Source organism: Prionailurus viverrinus, chromosome D4 (genome assembly GCF_022837055.1).
Source record: "Prionailurus viverrinus isolate Anna chromosome D4, UM_Priviv_1.0, whole genome shotgun sequence".
NCBI lineage: Eukaryota > Metazoa > Chordata > Mammalia > Carnivora > Felidae > Prionailurus > Prionailurus viverrinus.
In genome coordinates, this window is record NC_062573.1 from 92966122 (window position 1) to 92983047 (window position 16926).

At 65.6% G+C, this 16926-nt stretch overlaps 1 protein-coding gene, 1 long non-coding RNA gene and 2 other non-coding genes across 7 annotated transcripts; 3 read left to right on the forward strand and 1 right to left on the reverse strand.

Annotated features, from left to right (window-relative positions):
- Positions 1–4020: 4020 nt before the first annotated feature.
- Positions 4021–7407, forward strand: LOC125150595 (uncharacterized). Of its 2 annotated transcripts, XR_007146396.1 has the most exons (5): positions 4021–4691; positions 5040–5129; positions 5828–5939; positions 6684–6772; positions 6999–7407. It is a non-coding gene; the product is annotated as an uncharacterized LOC125150595 (long non-coding RNA). The 2 variants fall into 2 exon arrangements; XR_007146395.1 differs by having other exon boundaries at positions 6684–7407.
- On the forward strand, positions 4830–4963 carry LOC125151051 (small nucleolar RNA SNORA17). Its single transcript, XR_007146610.1, has one exon. It is a non-coding gene; the product is annotated as a small nucleolar RNA SNORA17 (small nucleolar RNA).
- LOC125151049 (small nucleolar RNA SNORA43) lies at positions 5996–6131 on the forward strand. The gene has a single exon (XR_007146608.1). It is a non-coding gene; the product is annotated as a small nucleolar RNA SNORA43 (small nucleolar RNA).
- A 932-nt stretch (positions 7408–8339) lies between the features above and the next one.
- On the reverse strand, positions 8340–16776 carry DIPK1B (divergent protein kinase domain 1B). 3 transcript variants are annotated; one of them, XM_047830701.1, is made up of 5 exons: positions 16637–16776; positions 13231–13365; positions 10427–10534; positions 10131–10307; positions 8340–9373 (listed from the first exon to the last, which is right to left on the reverse strand). In XM_047830701.1, the coding sequence occupies exons 1-5, from the start codon at positions 16697–16699 to the stop codon at positions 8720–8722; spliced, it is 1137 nt and encodes a 378-aa protein (XP_047686657.1). In that variant the 5' UTR covers positions 16700–16776; the 3' UTR covers positions 8340–8719. The 3 variants fall into 3 exon arrangements, with proteins under 3 accessions (XP_047686657.1, XP_047686655.1, XP_047686656.1); XM_047830699.1 differs by having other exon boundaries at positions 8340–9529; XM_047830700.1 differs by lacking the exon at positions 16637–16776 and adding an exon at positions 13708–14096 and having other exon boundaries at positions 8340–9529.
- Positions 16777–16926: the final 150 nt, after the last annotated feature.

Sequence of the window (16926 nt, forward strand, 5' to 3'; positions counted from 1 at the left end):
GATGGCCTGGGAAGGCCTCCTTCACCACCCCGGCCCCCAGACATGGTCCTGGTTCACGGGTCCTGAGCCCAGGACCCAGAGCCCCCGGAGCCAGAGCCCGAGGGTGAGAAGGCTGAGGTGGGAGATGTGTGTTCATGGGACCAGGGCGGTGCTGGGCCACCCAGGGAGGTGCCCCCGGGGGCTGGTGTGGGGCCAGGAGCAGAGACTGAGAGCCCCGGGCTGCGGCCTGCAGTGGGGCAGAGGTCCTGGTGTGGGTTCCTGGCCACAGCTTCTTGGGGAGGGTCTGGGGTGAATTGTGTGTCTTCAAAGCTCCCTGGAGAGGCTGGCGCTGGGTGGGGTGGTGGACCTTCCCTCCTCTCACCGTGAGGCCTTGGAGCCGCTGCAACCATCACTCTGTTTTCTTCTCAAGAGTCCGGTGCAGGAGCAAAAGCCGGGTCGGCTCCAGAGCCCGACCCAACAGCATCGGGGGCCTCAGGGGCTCTGCAGGCAGGGGTGGTGCCTGGAGCGACTCCTGCAGGGGCCAGAGAGCCAGCAAGTGACCTGGGACCTGTGCGGGGACAGCGGGCACCTGAGCAGAGTCAGCTGGGTCCTGCTTCTGCTGGTTCCACTGTTCCCACTGCTGCTCCCAAGTCTGTTCCTGTCACCGCCCTTCTCCCCACTCCTGCCCCCTCCCCTGCCACTGCCCTTGCTCCCACATGGATGCCAGCCACAAATGAAGGGCCTGAAGGCTCTCGTGGGGTGTTTCTTCTATTTCTAATTGTTGCTCCATTCCCTGACCACGACCCCCCACTGGAATGTCTCTTCCTCTTCTCCCTTATCCTTTCTCTCCTCTTCTTTTTAGCTGTTACTTTATTTGTTCATTGTTTCTTTATAATCCACATTAATCTTCAATAAAAATGTTGTTTATTTTATGTTGTGCAATCCCTGAGCACTGGGTACACTCACAACGCTGTGAACCACGCCACAGAATTTTGCGGCAGAATATCTCGGTCCCCAAGGGTCACCGTGTACCCGGAGCCCTCCCTCCCCATTCGTGCCCCCGCCAGCCCCTGGGAACCCCCAGTCTGCTTTCTCTCCGTGTTCCGTTACCTCCTCTGGAGGTTTCCTTCAAGTGGAATCTCGCAAGAGATACCTTTGGGTCTGCACCGTGTTTTCAGACGGGACAGATTCATTTTTGTACTTTGTGTTCGTTTGAAATAGACTCTTTCTCCTTTGATATTGAAATCGCAATGGATTAACGATTAGCTGGGAATATGGGGGCCCTTTCGGTGACAATGGTCTCGGGGTGGAGACCCCGTGGGTGCTGTGACACCACAGCCTGACGCCAGACAGGACACGGCGGGTCCTCCCGTGGCCCAAACAGAAACCGGGAGATGCAGAAGGCCGGACGGTCACACCACAGAGGGGAGAGCATCCCTCACGACCCAGGGCCAGAACGGTTCACAGGCCTCTGGGCCAAATAATGCACCAAAGCCAGTGTGTTCCCTGGGATGGAGGCCAGACCTGTCCCAGTCCAAGGGGAGGCGGCCCCCAAGGGAGCAGGCGTCAGAGATGCGGGTCGTCCCGGGGAGGGACTCGGGCAAGTGAGACCCAAGGGAGGCAGCGGTGGTCTACTTCAGAGGGGCAGGTTTCTGGTCTTGGGACCGCCAGCCCAGGTGACAACGTGAGGAAGCAGAGGCCCCAGCCGATCCCCAGCGAGAAGTGTGACAGGCTCCCCTCTCTGGGACAACAGAGCGCAGCTCCCATCCACGCCGCAGGCGCAGACCCTCCCCCGGCAGGGCTGGTCCCAGGATCAGCAGAGAAACCCTGGCGCAGTTTTTCAAAGGTGTTGTTTTGGGGGTGTTCATCATAGCAGCGGTGGACATAAGGGATTGGGAACAGTGATGGGACCCTTGGGTCTGGTCCACGTTGGGGAGAGAAATCAGTTGAGCAGTAGAGTGGGTGTGAGGTCTCTACCTGCGGAGTTGGAGACCTAGGGGTCACCTCCTGTAAGACCCACTGTCTGTGTCCAGGATGTGACCTGCCAGCGCAAAGTCAGCTCCACCAGCAAAGGCCCTCCAGCCTTTTCCTGGGGCTCAGAGACCGGAGTGAGTGAAGAGAAGCCTCACTGCAGGGGGTCCCCTCCCAGCCAGGCTGCTGGACGCAGCGAGCACCTGAGCTGGATAAGGGGACGCAGGGGAGCCTCCTTCTGGCATCGGCGGCCCAGACCCGCCATTCCGTGGTCCCAGTCCCGGCTCCACCGTTGCGAACCATGCGGCCTGGGCAAGGTTGTTAACCCTGGGGCCTCGGTTATCCTCCGACTGTGGACAGGACACTCGCCATGCATCCGCTCGGATGGGCTGTGACCATTCCAGAAGGCAAAACAGATATAAAGCTGGATGGCATCTGGCCCGTTTGGGGACAGAGGGGGCTCCACGGCTCGCCTTCCTCGCATCTGCCCAAGAGGCTCTCAGGCCACAGCACCGATCAGGCAGTTGATGTGAACCTGACTACATGGGCGACAGAAACGCAGCCCTCAGTGCAGCTGCCACAGGAAGTGTGCCGCTGAGCAGGGGACTGGTGGGGAGGGGGGTGCAAGGATGGCCCTGCCCCCTCCAGGCGGGCGGTAGGAGCTGCCTTCTGGTGCTTGGAGGAAGTGACATGCCGCTTCCCTTTCGGCCAGTGTGGGGTCCCGGTCATCCTGTGTGGGGTGTTCTCGGTGGGCAGGAACAAACCCAGGCTTCCCCTACTCTTGAGGTATGTCTTCAGCTTCCTGAGCTCAAGCTCTGAGCAGGGACCCTCCCTGGAACTGGGGGGACCATGGGTGCCAAGCTCTGGGGTGTGGCAAGGCCTGCTGGCACCCCCCCTGATCCCCAGATGCTGTTTGAGAAGGTGGCACCCTGCCACCACCTGGGCTCCATCCGGTCCCAGTGGGACAAAAAGGGAAACGGGCAGCTGGCTCCCAGTGTCAGTGCCACGGTCACCCAGGTCAACAGCGTGGCCTGCTGCTTCGAAGACCAGAGTGTGACGGCTGGGCACAGGGCCGGGGTGCTGGAGCACTGGATCTGAGTGGCCAGAGCATAAGAAACTCCTCTTTTCCTCAGAGTTAGGCCTCCAGCTAGAGTTGCCTGGTCCCTCCCGCTGGGACGGAGCCTCCCCAAGGCTGTTAGGTCAATGGGGAGCGGGGAGGGTGTACTTTCTTCCCCAAAGCAGCCCAGAGCTCCCCAGAGTGCTCACAACCAAACCGAGCTTACAGCAAAAATGGACATGCCTGGGGCGGGCCAGGTCTGGGGGCACCCTGGGACTCCCCACTCTGCCCCCAGGGCACGGTAGCATTCTTCCTGGATGCGTCCTCAGTCCTCAGCAGTAACTTACCCTGACTTGACCCCGGCTCCACAGGCCACGCCCCATCGGCCCCAGTTAGCGGTAATTTGTTAGCTGGGGAGAAGCACCAGGAGGCTAATGAATCCCTGGAGGTCCTTCCCGACCCGACCCCAGAACCTTCCAGGTGCAGGAGGAAGCAGAGGGGCGCTGCCTGGTGCCCTAGCGGCCCCGCCCCGCTCGGCGAGAGGCCTTGCCCAGGTGACCCCCCCCCAGGGGGTGAAGGCGGCGCTCCCCGCAGGGGATCCTCCTGAGAGGCCCCCCCGCCGCCCGGCAGCGGCTCAGCCTAGCCTCCGCAGAGAGGAGGCCCCAGGTTCCGGGCCGCTCTCGGGGTGCGGGACAGGTGCTTTGCACAGATCAATTCCTGCAGTCCTGCCCCCCACGGGACGTGGGTCACCGGATCTCCGTTTCGCTGGCTCGCACTCTCCAGGAGGAGGACCCGGGGCTGCCGCCCGCAGCGGACCGAGCCGGGGGCGCCGGCAGAGAGTGGGAGCTCCAGCCGGTGGGGCCTGGCTGTCTCTGGGGACGGCTCCCGGGGAGCGACAGGCGGCGGCAGAGGCCGGGAGACTCCGCTAGGGGGCGCTGCGGCGGCGTGCTGGGGACGGCGCGGTTTGGCCCTCGCGGGCCGCCGTACGCGATATAAAAGGCGCACCGCGCGTGCGCGCGTCCTTTCCGGGCGGTGGCGGCGTCTCCGCGTGGTGCGAGCGGCCTGGTTCCCGGAGCCCCGGGCGCCCGCCGCCCCGCCAGGCTTGCCAGCCGTGACCCGAGCTGCGGCCGTGCGCCCCCGGTGCCGGGCCGGCCGCGGAAGGGACGGCAGGCCCCGGGCCAGGCGGCGGGCGGGTCCGGACCTTGCTGAGCGCCCGCCGCCCTCCCTCGCGGGTTGAGACCCGGAGGAAGTGGCCTCCCGCCTCTGGCCACGCGTTGTTTTTGCTTTAAAAAGCGGGTCGGCTGCCCCTCATTCCCTGGTCGGGTGTGGCCGAAAGGCGGCTTCCGAAGCGCGGTGGTGTGAATGCCGCTGCTGAGCCGGGGGCCCGGTGGGGACAGGCATTCCTAGACCTGGTCCCCGGGCTCCATACGCGGCCAGCCAGTGACCTTAGTTTCCCACACTCGAGTTAGGCGGGGACCGGGGAGGGGGACGGTAAATGGGTTTTGGGGGTTCCTGGCCACGCGTAGGCCTGGTGGCAGGGTCTCTGGACGCCGAACGCAAGCAGAACAGCCCAGGAGAAGTGGCTCCTTGTGGGTTTGCCGGAGTTTTACAAAGGGCTGCTTTCCTTTTTCTGTAGGGAGTTTGCTAGAGACCGAGCACCTGGGAGGGCGTCCTGGGGTCTCAGGTGAGTCGACACGGAGGCGCTGAAACAAGTCCGCCCTGACGTGTGGCGTGTGTGTGGTTTTCTGAACGGGGGCCAGTCCACCATCCATGCGGTCAGGGGAATAACCCTTGAGTTGCTGGTGTTCCCGGCACAGAGCTCACTGCCCCCAGAGGCGTTGCAGGTGTGGCTGCGTTGGTGTCACATTTGTGTCATTCGGCGGCAGAGAGAAGGGAGGCTTGTCTACGCCCAGCGTTCCGGCTGCAGAACGTCTGGATGATTAATGGCCTGACAGCGGACAGGGAGCTAGATCGTAGATGCGCTTCCTGGCACCCTGGAGCCTCACGTGAAAGCCCTTCCGTTGTGTCGCAGCTCTTGGGTGGCCTCGGATGGTGAGGCGGTCCGGCCTTTGACAGCAGGAGGTAGGAGTGAGTCGCTGACGAGCAGGGATGAGCAGAAGAGGTGAGTGGATTTCAGGTAGGCTGACCTGCTGAAGGGCTGAGGGTTCCCCGCCCCAGGGATGAAAAGAATTGAAGGCACCTGAAATTTCCTTTGGGGGAGACGGAGCACCGGCCCCTATCCATCTAACCTTCAAATGACTCTGGGTCAGAGCGTTAGCGGGCTCTGCCTCCTGAAGCAAGTTGGATGCGTTGCGCAGCCAGAAACTCGAGCGGTCAAGTTGCAGGGTTTTGACAATGCGGAGACCGTGGCACAGGCCGGCCATCCTGGCTTTCTCCGGTTTTAAGAATTGCAGGGCACTGTTTCCTGGCCCGTCCCCTGGTTTGTGGCTTTCTGGTCCGTTGGTTAGTAGCTCTTGGGGGGGGGGGGGGGGGGCGGGGCGGGCAGCAACCCCTCAGGAAGGAAGGCCCTCCCGGCTGCACTGCGGTCCCCCGGCTACATCGGGCACTAAGGCGCCAGTGCGGGCTGCCCGTTGGGGCTCCTAAAGGTGACCGCAGAAAAGTTAAAAAGGATCACCTCGTCCGTAGCAGCCGGGGTTGGAAACACGAGTGACAGGCAGGACGAGAGACCGCTCGAAAGCGCCTCCCTGCCACGCGCCTCGCCAGACGGCTGTCACAGTCCCGCAGAGGTAGAGGCTGGTGTCTGATTTGGTAACGGTAATAATGGCGGCCAACTTTACACGGTGGTTTTTGGGGGGTCAGGGTATTTGTTCCTTAATCCAGGAAGGAAGGGGACTGCCAGCCTGTGAACGTGGGCCAGAATAACACCGTCACCGTCCAGACCAAGGTGGAGAGGAGACGCTGGCCCCAGCAGGTGAGGTGTTACCCTGCCGCCTCCTTGCTGGGGGTCGGGGGGGTGGCTGTGCCCCTCAGACGCCGGGCCTCCCGGCACCACAGACACAGCTGCTCTGCTGCACCTGTGACGTTGGGGCAAAGAGGAAGCGGCTATTTCTACGCTCAGTGCTCAGAACCGTGGGCACTAAGAATGGTTTGTAGCCGAACATGCCTGCCAGCTGCCGCGGGCGGTGCTTACGCGCCACAGGTAGCCCTGCCTCTGGGCTTCTAGCTGGAACGCCGAGCGGGGCACCAGCCGCTTTGCCCTTCGGGTTCTCGTGTGTAAGATGACCCTCGTCACGGGGGGGCGCATGGAGGCGAGCGTGTGGCCGGCCTTTGGCCCGCTGGGACTGACCAGGAGAGGGTCTCCCTCTTGGAAGTGATCGTTCTGTAGGTCTGTCTGGGGAGGGCTTTCTGGAGGTCTTCGGGCGAGTGTGTTTTGCACTCCGGCTGCTCCCGAGTGGCTGGGGCTTCTAAGCCCTGTGCCCCCACACCCTGCTCTAAGGACCCTTGAGACAGCAGAGCAGGAGGTGGGCCCGGAGGGCGGGTGGGGGAACACCAGAGGGCCACACCTGGCTTTGTCCCGCCAAGGAGACGCCGCAGTGCCACCTAGAACCCTATACGTGACCCTCCAGACCAGCGTGCTGGCGAGTGGAGGGGGGTGGTCTGGGTAAACCGCACTCGGGTAGCGGTTGTGACGAGGGCTGTCCTGCCTTGTTTTCAGGTGGAGAGCCCAGCCGGCCCAGCCAGGCGAGATCCAGGCCGTCTGCTCAGGGTGAGACATTCCCTGATACAAAGCCAAGAAGTAGCAAGGTATTTTGCATTGCTTTCTGAAACGCTTGTGCAGAGTGCTGGCGTGTTGGAAAGCAGTCCTGTGGCGTGGGTCTGCGGGGCAAGGCGGGGAGTGTTGAACTGTTCGTTGGGCCCCCTCTGACTCCAAAAAATCCAAGAAAAGTAGACGCGATTGAGAGCACAGACGAGGGGTCAAGGTACGTCGGGGGGCCAGGGCCTCCACTTTTGACGCAGCGATTGTTGGCAGAGCTGCCTCGCCTCTGCTTTCGGAGGAGCCCCCCCCCCCCCGCTCGGAGGCCGCCCCGCGCGGGTGTCTCGGGTCCTCATTCTTCCTCCCCGGCCGCTGCGTCCCGCGGGGAGCAGAGGTTTCGAGCTGCCCGGAGTCCGGGGTTCTAAACTGCTGCTTGTGCCGCGTGTGGACTATTTGCCCTGCACACAAGGGAGGAAAATGCGGACGGGAGAGGTGATTTCAACGTAAGGTGGAACGGGGGTTGAGAACTAACGCTGAAGACGCGGGAGGACGGCTGGAGTCGGGAACAGGTTTAGGCAAACGGTGCTGAAGTAAGCTGAAGGATCGAGTGCTGTTATTTTTCAATAAAACTGTTTCTCTGTCGGCAAAACTCGAGGCTAAACCGGTCTTGAATAAGCCGTCTTGACTTGGCTTCTCCTCAGTTTGCTTAGCGGAGGCCGCGTGGCGACAGGGTGGGCGGGCGCACGCACCGGTGGGTATGGGGGTGGGGCGGCTTTGCTCTGCTGAGCTGCCACCTGGTGGTTTGACCGGGTGACATTTAGAGGAGGGCGTGGGCCGGGGTGTCCGCCCCAAGTTCCTGAGTCACTTCCCAGGCAGGGTTTTAAATAACCCCTTGGAGTTCGGCCTGCAAAAGCCCACGGCCTCGGGAGTTGTCCCCGGTGACCTGGGGCAGGGAGGTGCGCTGACCCCAGCTCGCAGAGTCAGTCCCTGATCATCGTGTAGAGGTCTTGAAGCCGTGACCCCAGGACGAGAGAGGGAGCCGCCTGCTCGCACCCTGGGGCTGGCTCCTGCTCCTTCTGTGGGGCAGGTCGCAGCCTGCAGATTCTCAGTTCCTTGCACAGGCCTGGGCTCCTCAACAGTGGGGACCCCGGGGGGCGGGGAGTGGTGCCGGGCTCCTGCAGCTTCTCTTTGGGGAGGGGCAGGGAAAATGCTGGACTCTCCCAGATAGTGGGTTTTCCACGTTGGGGTTCACTGAAATCCAAATTCCTCCAGTGTGTTCTGTGAGCCCGGCACCGCAGGAGGGGTGGTCTGGAACCAGAAAATGAGCTGCTTGCCAGTAACCGTGCAGAGCTGGGCTCCACGCTTCCTCCCAGAGCACCATTGCTATTGTGCCATAACCTCAGCAGTCCCGGTCCCATCCCCACTCCACTCCTCCTGCCTCCCCCCCCCCCCCCCCCCGGATGTGGCTGGGCTCTAGGAGACCCCAGCGCGATGCCCGCTGAGGCCTTTTCCCACAGCTAGACCCTGGGGGCCACGCGTCTTCCGTCCGCAGCCCCTACCTCTGAGCCCAGGTGGCTGACAGCCGGTCTAGGGTCCAGGGTAAGGGACTCCGGGGCACTCACAGAAAAGCTGTTTATTTACATCACGAGTCCTTAAAGGTAACAAAACCTTGGGAGGGTCCTTCAGCCCCTGGTGGTCAGGCTCCGCGTACTCCCGTCCTGCTCCCCCGCCCCCACCCCAGCCTCCTGGTCCAGCTCGACAGCCCCTCTGTCTGGTCGTGGGGTCTGGAGAGCTGGGAAGGCGGGGGGTGGGGGAAGGGCTCCACACCACTTCCCGGGCTTCTGTGCAGACCGGCCGCCTGGCCAGGCCCCCACCCCGCCTCGGTCCTGGCCCTGGCCCCCTTGGCAGAGCTGGCCCGGCAGGGCGAAGAGGGAGGAGTGGCTCGCTAGGGCCCCGGGCGCCCCCTGGTGAGCGGGAGGGCGGGAGGGGGGCGCCCCTCAGGAGTACTTGGTGTTGGAGATCTTCTTCCAGAGCAGGGTCTTGAGGTGGCTCAGCACCAGGGAGTGGTGCGCCTCCACCTGGCTGGCCAGCCCGCTCAGCGTGGTGCAGGTGCGCAGCTGCTTGCCCAGCTCCTCGCGCAGGTCGGCGGGGGCGCCGGGCAGCAGGTAGTCCCGCAGCAGCTCGCACACCTTGGCCAGGTTGGGCTGGATGAGGTCGCCCTTGCACTGGCGCATGAGCTTGTCGCAAGGGGCCCTGCAGTCCCGGCCGTACGTGCAGTCCGCGCTGTGCTCGCAGTGGCGGCCCCGCAGGAAGCGGCGCACGGCAGCCTCGGGCGCCACCTGCTGCAGGTCCGCCATCTTGAAGTCGTACTTGGCCGTGTAGCCCACGTTGGCCAGCGTGGTCTCGCACATGTAGAAGGTCCCGTAGGCCCCGTGGAAAAGCTCCTCCACGAACTCCAGGAGCCCGATGGCGATCTTGGCCCTCCAGGGCCACGCGGGCCCCAGCCACTGCTGGAGGGCCGTGTGCAGGGCGGCGGGCAGCAGCGGGCGCAGGAGGGGTGGGAGAGCGGCCCCGTGCCAGGAGCCGTGTGGGACGCCCTCGGTGACGTAGAGGTCCCCACAGGAGCCCAGCAGCCTGGAGGCGTGGTCCTCCTGCAGGGACAGCAGCAGCAGAAACTCGTTCTGCTGCAGCAGGGCCCACACCGACTTGGCCTCCGCCAGGGACACCCTGCTGTCCTTGTTGAAGTCCGCCATGAGCAGGACCCGCCCGACCAGCGCCGGCAGGGACGGCAGGTCCCCCAGGTTCGCCTGACATCGGAGACCGAGGGAGAGGGACACCGAGTCATTTCAGGGCCCGCGGGCTTGACCGCATGGTGGGTTTCGAGGCTGGCAGGATGCCAGCCTTGACCTACTTGGTTCAGACCCTGGGAACCCCGTGCATCGGCCAGCTTGGGAGAGCCCGTCCAAGCGCACACAAGCAGGAGGGGACGACCCAGGGATGTGGGAAGACCTCTCACCACCTCCTGGGAGCCCTCCCTGGCCACTGGCACACCTTCCTTTCTCCAGGAGCCGTTCCTGGGGCTTTCTGGTCTCCACTGGTGCTCAGGGAGCTTGGGAGTGGGCACCTCAGCACAGAGCTGAGAGGTGTGCGGGGCCGGTGACTTCTCATCTGCTCCCACCCACCCCCACCTCCCATGCACACACAGCTCCCTGCTCCCCCCACAGATGCCCCGGGCCAGGGAACGGGTCCTCTGCACCCAGGGGGTGGCCCCCTGAGCAAGCGTCTGCTTGCAGCCGAGGTCTAGCCAGACCCCTGTCCGGTGGGTACGGCCCCGACCCAGCCTGCCTCCTGCCCTGTGCACACATTCCTGGGGTCAACTCCACACCCAACTCGCAGGAGCCAACTGACCTTGAGAAAGCTGAGGGTCATCTCTCGGAACTCCTTAATCGAGGTGCCCCGTGTGGGCTTGTCAAACAGTACCAGCTCCTGCCGGGGGGCCGCGTCCGACCTGGCCTTGGAGTTGAGGTCCTCCTCGATGCCACACTTGATGGTCACTTCCTTGCCCTGCCACAGCCCGCTGTATACCTGGGTGGGGCCAGAGGAGCCCTCTGTGCAGACGTCGGGGGGGGGGGGGGGGGCGGGGGGGGATGACAGAGAGCGGAGGGCCTGCCCCACACCCGACCCTGCGACCCCTCTGGGCTTACCTGCCGGCCGGGAACGGAGGAGAGGCAGGTCCTCCACTCCACCTTGTGCAAGTTGCACAAGTCCTGGCAGACGGAGCCGGAGATGATGCCCTTGCGGTACTGGTCACACTGTGGATGGGGACGCCAGGGGGCGGGCTGAGGCGGCGGGGCCCCTCCCCAGGCCGAGTCCTCACCCCGTCACCCACGTGGGGCACCCCGGGTGGGCAGCTCGAGGCCCCACCACACCTGCCAGGTGCCCCCTGGTTCTCAAGCCACACCCCCTCTGGGAGGGCACCGCCGCCGCCACTGCAGCTTCCAGCCACACCTGAGGCTCAGCGGACGGCCAAGGCACCGCCCAGAGCAGCTGGCAAGGGCCTCTGCTCACCGTGGCCTGAGAGCTGCCCCCCGCCACCCAGCCCCCCACCTGCCAGGTCTGGGAGTCTGCTACTCCCTGGCGTGGGCCCCGCCTCTGCCCCGACGGTGGCGTACAGGGAGCCTGGGGGCCAGCTGGGGGCACTGGCGCGGCTCCTCCCCGTGTCCGTCACCGGGGGCTTAGCCAGACCCACAGCCAGCCAGCCGCTTGCAGCGATAACCACGTTGGGCCCCCTCCTTTGCGGCCCCCTGAAGCCCGGGGGTCTGGGCTGACCCTGAGGAGGGTGGGAAAGCTTAGCGGTGACGGAGCGCGGCCCTTCCCCCCGAGGCGGGAGGTGCGGCCATCTGGAGCTCTGGAGCTTGTGGGGTGCATTCCTGGAAGTGCATCACCGTCGCCATGGAGCCCAGGCCCTTGCCGAGCCGGGCTTGGAGGAAGGAGAGCGAGGCGCCCAACGTGCGGGGGGAGGGCGGGCAGGCCCAGGGACAAAACCCGAGGCCGTGGCTCAGCTCAGGGAGCCGGGAAGGAGGGTCCGTGCCACGGCGCCACGCGAACGATGCCGTCATCAGGGTGGCAAAAGAAAAGAAAATCCCATTCGCCCGCCTCGTAGGGATGCCCTCCTCCACGAGGGGTGTGCCCCCCCCAGAACCCCACAGAACTGCAGGGCCTTGGAGGTGGGTGGGCGGGCGCGCACTGCCCTCCGGGCCCGGGGAGGGGCTCCCACAGAGGCTGAGGGGGCAGCGTGTCGCCTCGCCTCCCAGCCTGCTTCCCACCTGCACACGGGGCCGCGGCAGGGGCTCAAGGCTAGTACCCATCAGACAGCCAGAGGCCACGGAGAACCCGACCCGAACTGCCCGTGGCCCTGGCGCGTGGTCGTGCACACGCTGTGGGGCCTGGGCGAGACAGAAAATACCCCCACGAGGCAGACACGTCCTCATGGACTGAGGGCCAGGCGCTCAGCAGCCGAGAGACCCTGGGGGAGGGTGGGGGGAGGGAGGAGCTACAGTCCCCCTTGTTGGGAGAGGGGCAGTCCCCTGCTGGGCCCCCAGCGGACCCTCAGGCTCAGAAACACCAGCTGACCCTCTAGTTGGCTGCTCCCTGCACCCCTAAGCCAGATCCCCAGCCCTCACCTCCTGCCCGATCTCCCTGCCCCACCCACCACCCTCACCCCAGCCACCCTGCATCCCCCCACAGCCCTCCACAACCCTCACCACAGGCCTCCCAGGGCCCCAGGTCGCCTGCCCTGCACCTGGCTCCCCGGGCCCACCGAGCTGTCCACACAGCAGGGCCTCTCCCCACCCAGAGCCCCCCCCCCCCCCACATCTGCCCTCGTGTGTCCCCGGACCCCCTGGACCGTGAGGGCAGAGCCCTGTGTCTGGTGCCCAGCTCAGACCTGGCTCCTGAAGGCCACCGAGAACAGGCAGGAAATGGGAAAGCCGTTCCCCCAGTGTGGACACCGTGTCCTCGGGGCCCGGTGCTGGCCTGTCCTGAGGAGGTGCTTAACCAACACTCTTGAAAACCCCATCACATGGGTTCTCCCACCTCCGGACCCCCCACTCCCTCCCCACTGCCATGTCTGGACCTTCCCAGTTGGGGCCCCTGGGGGCTCTGCGCCAGAGCTGGCTTGTCTGAGCCCTCCCGTGGCCAACTTCAGCCCCACACAGGACCCCCCCCCCCCCGGAGACAAGGCCCCCTTCATCTTCCAGGCTGCCCGGCTCCGGTGGGGCAGGTGCAGAGCCCCGAGTTCCTGATGCTCCAGGGTGGGTCCTGCAGGCCCATCGAGGGGGCGGCGGTACCCTGGCCACCCGCTCGCCAGGGGCTCCAGACTGCCCGGGAGAAGGCCAGGCAGGGTGCCGAGGGGGGTCAGAAGAGCCTGGGGCTTGTCGGTGCCTCGTGGGCTGGCGCGGCCCCTACCTCCCGCCCGAGTCACCGAGTGTCCACAGAAGCAGGGCGTGAGCTAGGTGTGCACACACGAGTCCGCGTGCCTTCACGTGTATGAGCATACGCAAGCTCGTCACGCCCCTCCCCTCCCACGCACACCCACAAACATACACGCTCATGAGTGGCTCACACACGTCACATTCCCTGAGGCCACAGGCAGTGACCACCCCCCTCCCCACCACGGGAGGCTCTGAGGACCATGCCTCACAGCCTCCCTTAGCGAGGGGCCCTCGAGGCCACCCACATCTGCCCATCCCAGTCTCCCTGCTGAAAGTCCTCCCCCCAGACCTCTGTGAACGCGCCCAGCCGCCAGCCCATGCCGTCCTGCACACCTGCAGTGGCGTCCCCACGGTCCCCCCCCTCCCCGCCACCCCGTCTCTTCCGCAGCCAGCCAGAGACGGCTCTGCACGGCGCTCCCGGGCCCACCTGAAAGTCCACCCTGCTGGCGTCTTGAGGGTCCAGGGCATGCCGCCCCCGCCCCCGGCCCCGCACCAGCCCACGAGGCGACACTTACGATGACCACCTGGCAGACGTGCCCGCGGCAGAGCTCCGCGTAGGTCGAGTAGTGCACATACACCAGCCAGCTGCCCACAAAGATGCCCAGCCACAGCAGGAAGACGTACTTGACCCGGAGGCCCGGGAGCCGGCCCTGGGGGGAGAGAGGAAGTGCCACGTTCGGGGTGCGTTTACCTCCCCCTCCACTGACCCCGGCCTTCCCGGCCTACCTCCCACCCCCACCCCCGGGGCCAGCACCCTGCCGGGCTCCGGCTTCCAAAGCTGCCCACCACCCGGGGGCACTCCCTACGTCTCTCCTCCCAGTCTCCCTCCGCCCTCGGTGCACCCACTCCGGGCTGGGGGCCGCTGCGCGGTGCTCCCAGACTTTTAAATCACGCAGGCAGGCAAAGATAAGTTTCAAACCGAAGGGACACAGAGTAGGCAAGTCTACTTTGACGAATAAAGACCTTTTTTCACAAATTCTCTCTCATCTTACCCTCATTTCATGACGACGTTGTAACCTCTGCACAAGGTCGAGGTGGAAAATCACCACCCGTGCACCCTGTCCTCTGACCGGTGGGCAGTTCCAGCTGGGCCAGGGCCAGCACGGGGGACGGGGCGGGGGGGCGCTGGCACAGGGGGCAGGGTCTCAGCAGCCCCCACCCGGGGAGCCTGGAAGGGACACGACCTCGCACACCCACGAGAACGGCCACATTGTCCCGAGGGCCAAAGAGAGACACAACCCTAGGGTCGACCGACCGGTGAGGGGGGAAACAAAACAGGGTCCGTCCACACCGTGGAACGTCATCTGCTCTTTAAAAGGCAGGGAATCCCAACACAGGCTACAACGCGGATGAACCTTGAGATCACTGTCCTCAGATGAGCCTGTCACACACAGAAGGACAAGTCCTGTAGGACCCACTCACAGGAGGCCCTGGAGAAGTCGGATCCACAGGCGTGGCGGGGAGGGGAGGATCCAGTCTGGGAAGATGAACACGTTCGGGGGACAGACGGGGGGACGGCTGCACGACCGCGTGAATGTGCCTGACGCCCCTGAACTGTGCCCTCAAAAATGGTTAAGATGCTAAACTTCACATGGTGTGTATTTTCCCACAGTAAACAATAAATAAGATAAATAGCCCCTGCCCCCACTGCCAGAGGCCTTGTCCCAGATGTCTGGGTGGGCGGGGGACAGCTTCTGTGGGGGTTCAGCCCCCTCTGCCAGGTTTCCCCAGCTGATGAGCAGAATCGCAGGATGTGAGGGCCCAGACCCATGCACAAGCAGGTGGGCTGAGGGTTCGGTGTCCCACCCAGCTCCCCAACCCCTGGGTTCCAGGGACACCACCTCCCAGCCCCACCCCCCGCCCTGGCAGATCACAGGCCTCCCAGACGGCCGTCCTAGAGCAGCCAACTGAGGGGATGGGGTTACCAATGTCTCAGTCGGGGGCGGGAGGTGAACCCCAGAGGAAAGGGCTGGGACCCGGGGGGCCAGGAGAGCAGGAGGGCCCAGAGCTTCAGGTCCCCGTGCCCCCCGACCTCCCTCCAGCCACACTACGTGCCCCAGGGCGGCGGCTCCAGTCCTGGTAGCCCGGGGTCCCGGCTAGCTGAACGCTGGGGCTGGCGCTGAGAGACAGGGCCACCGGCTCTCCAGTGAGGACAGGGTGGGGGCCTCACCTCCCGATTCCCTGGCTCCCGCCCTGGGAGGGGCTGCGGCAGGAGGGCCCCGGGGAGCTCCAGGGGCCCCTGAGGGGCAGCAAGGACCAGGGAAGAACAGGAAGGCTTGGGCCTCAGCCCTCCTTGTCCCTGCCACCACATCTGCTTCCGTCACATTTGTTCAAAATGAAAAACAGGAAAGCAGAGAAACAGTGGATGGGGGGCCGGGAGCTGGGGGGGGTGTCGCTGTGGCAGGACAAGGTCAGAAGACTTCCGGCCGGCGGCGCACAATGCCGCGAGGTGGCGGGAGCGGGGCCTTGGGTGGGCATTCAGCTCCCAGAGGGCCCTGAAGGCTGGCGGCAGGGGTCAGAGGTTGATGGGTAGGAGCGCTGGGCCTCGGGGCGGGGGGGACCTGGGGCGGACCCAGGCACACGGGGTGACCAAGGGCCCAGGAGCCTGCCTGCAGGGCCCAGCACAGATAGCACCTCGGCCCTGCCAGACTCCCTCCATGCTCTCCCAGTATGCGGTCCCCACGCTCTGGGTCCTGGATGGGTTAGATGGGTCCTTCCTCTAGGAGCCGTGCCTGCCCTCCAAGCGTCCCGTCTCCCACCAGTGAGTGAGCCCCTGGGGCAGGACAGGCTTACTCTCGGCCGAGTCCTATGCAGCTCCCCGATCCCACCTGGCCTCAGTTCCTAATCAAGCCACTTGGGGAGTAAGGAGAATCACTCAGGGGTCAGTAACAGCCACGTCACCCATGCACCAGCACCCCACGCGCACCATGGCACCAACCCTTACCTCTAGCCCAGAAGGATGTTTCACGGACAGGGAGACTGAGGCTCTGAATGTGGCCCCTTAATAGCAGGTGGGCGGGGCTGGCTCCAACCCCTGGGAACCAGACCGTCCCAGTACCTAGGTCAAGCTCTGGGCCTCCTCTGCAGCAACCTGGTCAAGGCCCCTCCCTCAGGATGGGGTGGGGGGGGCGGGGAGGGCACACCCCACTTCCCAGGCCTGCGGGTGCACCCTCAGACCCCTCAGCTCCCATCTTGCCCAGGGCTGGGTGGAGACCAGGATGCACCCTGAGGCCCAGGTGGGCAGGGAGGGCGTCCCCCACAGACACAAAACCTGAATGTTTCCTGACTCCCAGGCTTCTTCCCGGAGGGGACGGGAGGACAGCCAGGCCGGGGCCAAGGGCGCACCACGGCAGGGACCCTCTTGCCCCAGAACGGCCTGCAGAGGCCAGGGAGGTGTGGGCTGCCCTGAACAGGGCTGCGGAGGGCAGGCGCATTTCGGTCTCGGGGGTGGGCCTGGCCCCGACCACCCAAAGCAGCGGTGACAGGCTTCCCACCGTGGTTCCCAAGGCAGCCTGCGCTTCCCCCGCAGACAGCGGCCCCCTGGCGGGGACGGAGACTCGTCCAAGGTCATGGTGGGGTCAGGGCACACCCCTGAGGTCGGGCCGGCTGGGAGACGACCCACGGGGAGGTTATGTCCTTCTGACGGCGTTTCTGCGGGTCCCAAGTTTTCCACAACAGGAAAACCAACCTCACCTCTTCCAAGTGAGGGGCCGGCGCGGACTCGGCGCGGTTTCCGGGCCTCTGGGAAGGGGGGTGGGGGAGGGGTCCCGCCCGTGGGGGAGGGGCTTCTGCGGCCCCGCGGGCCGGGGCGGCCACCCCGCAGCCCCCGCCGGCCCGCGACGTCCCGACCCCAGGCCCTCCCAGCCCGCGGGCGGCACGGAGGCCGGGGTGGGGGTGGGGGTGGGGGTGGGGGGCGCCTACCTGCAGGCCCTTGGAGAAGGGGCAGAAGAGCGCCAGGTGCGCCAGGCGCCGCAGCCGCCGCATGGTGGGCCCCCCGCGGGCGCGGGCCCGGCTCGGCTCGGCCTCAGCCCCGCGGGCCGGCCCGCAACGGCCGCCCTCCGCCGCCGCCTCCCCGCGCGCCCGCGCCCGCGCCCGCGCCCGCGTCCACGTCCACGTCCACGCGAGGGCGCACTCCGCCGGTCGGCCCGGGCGGGGCCGCGAGCGCGGGCGCGGGCGCGGGCGCGGGCGAGGGGCAGGGGCGGGGGCGCGGG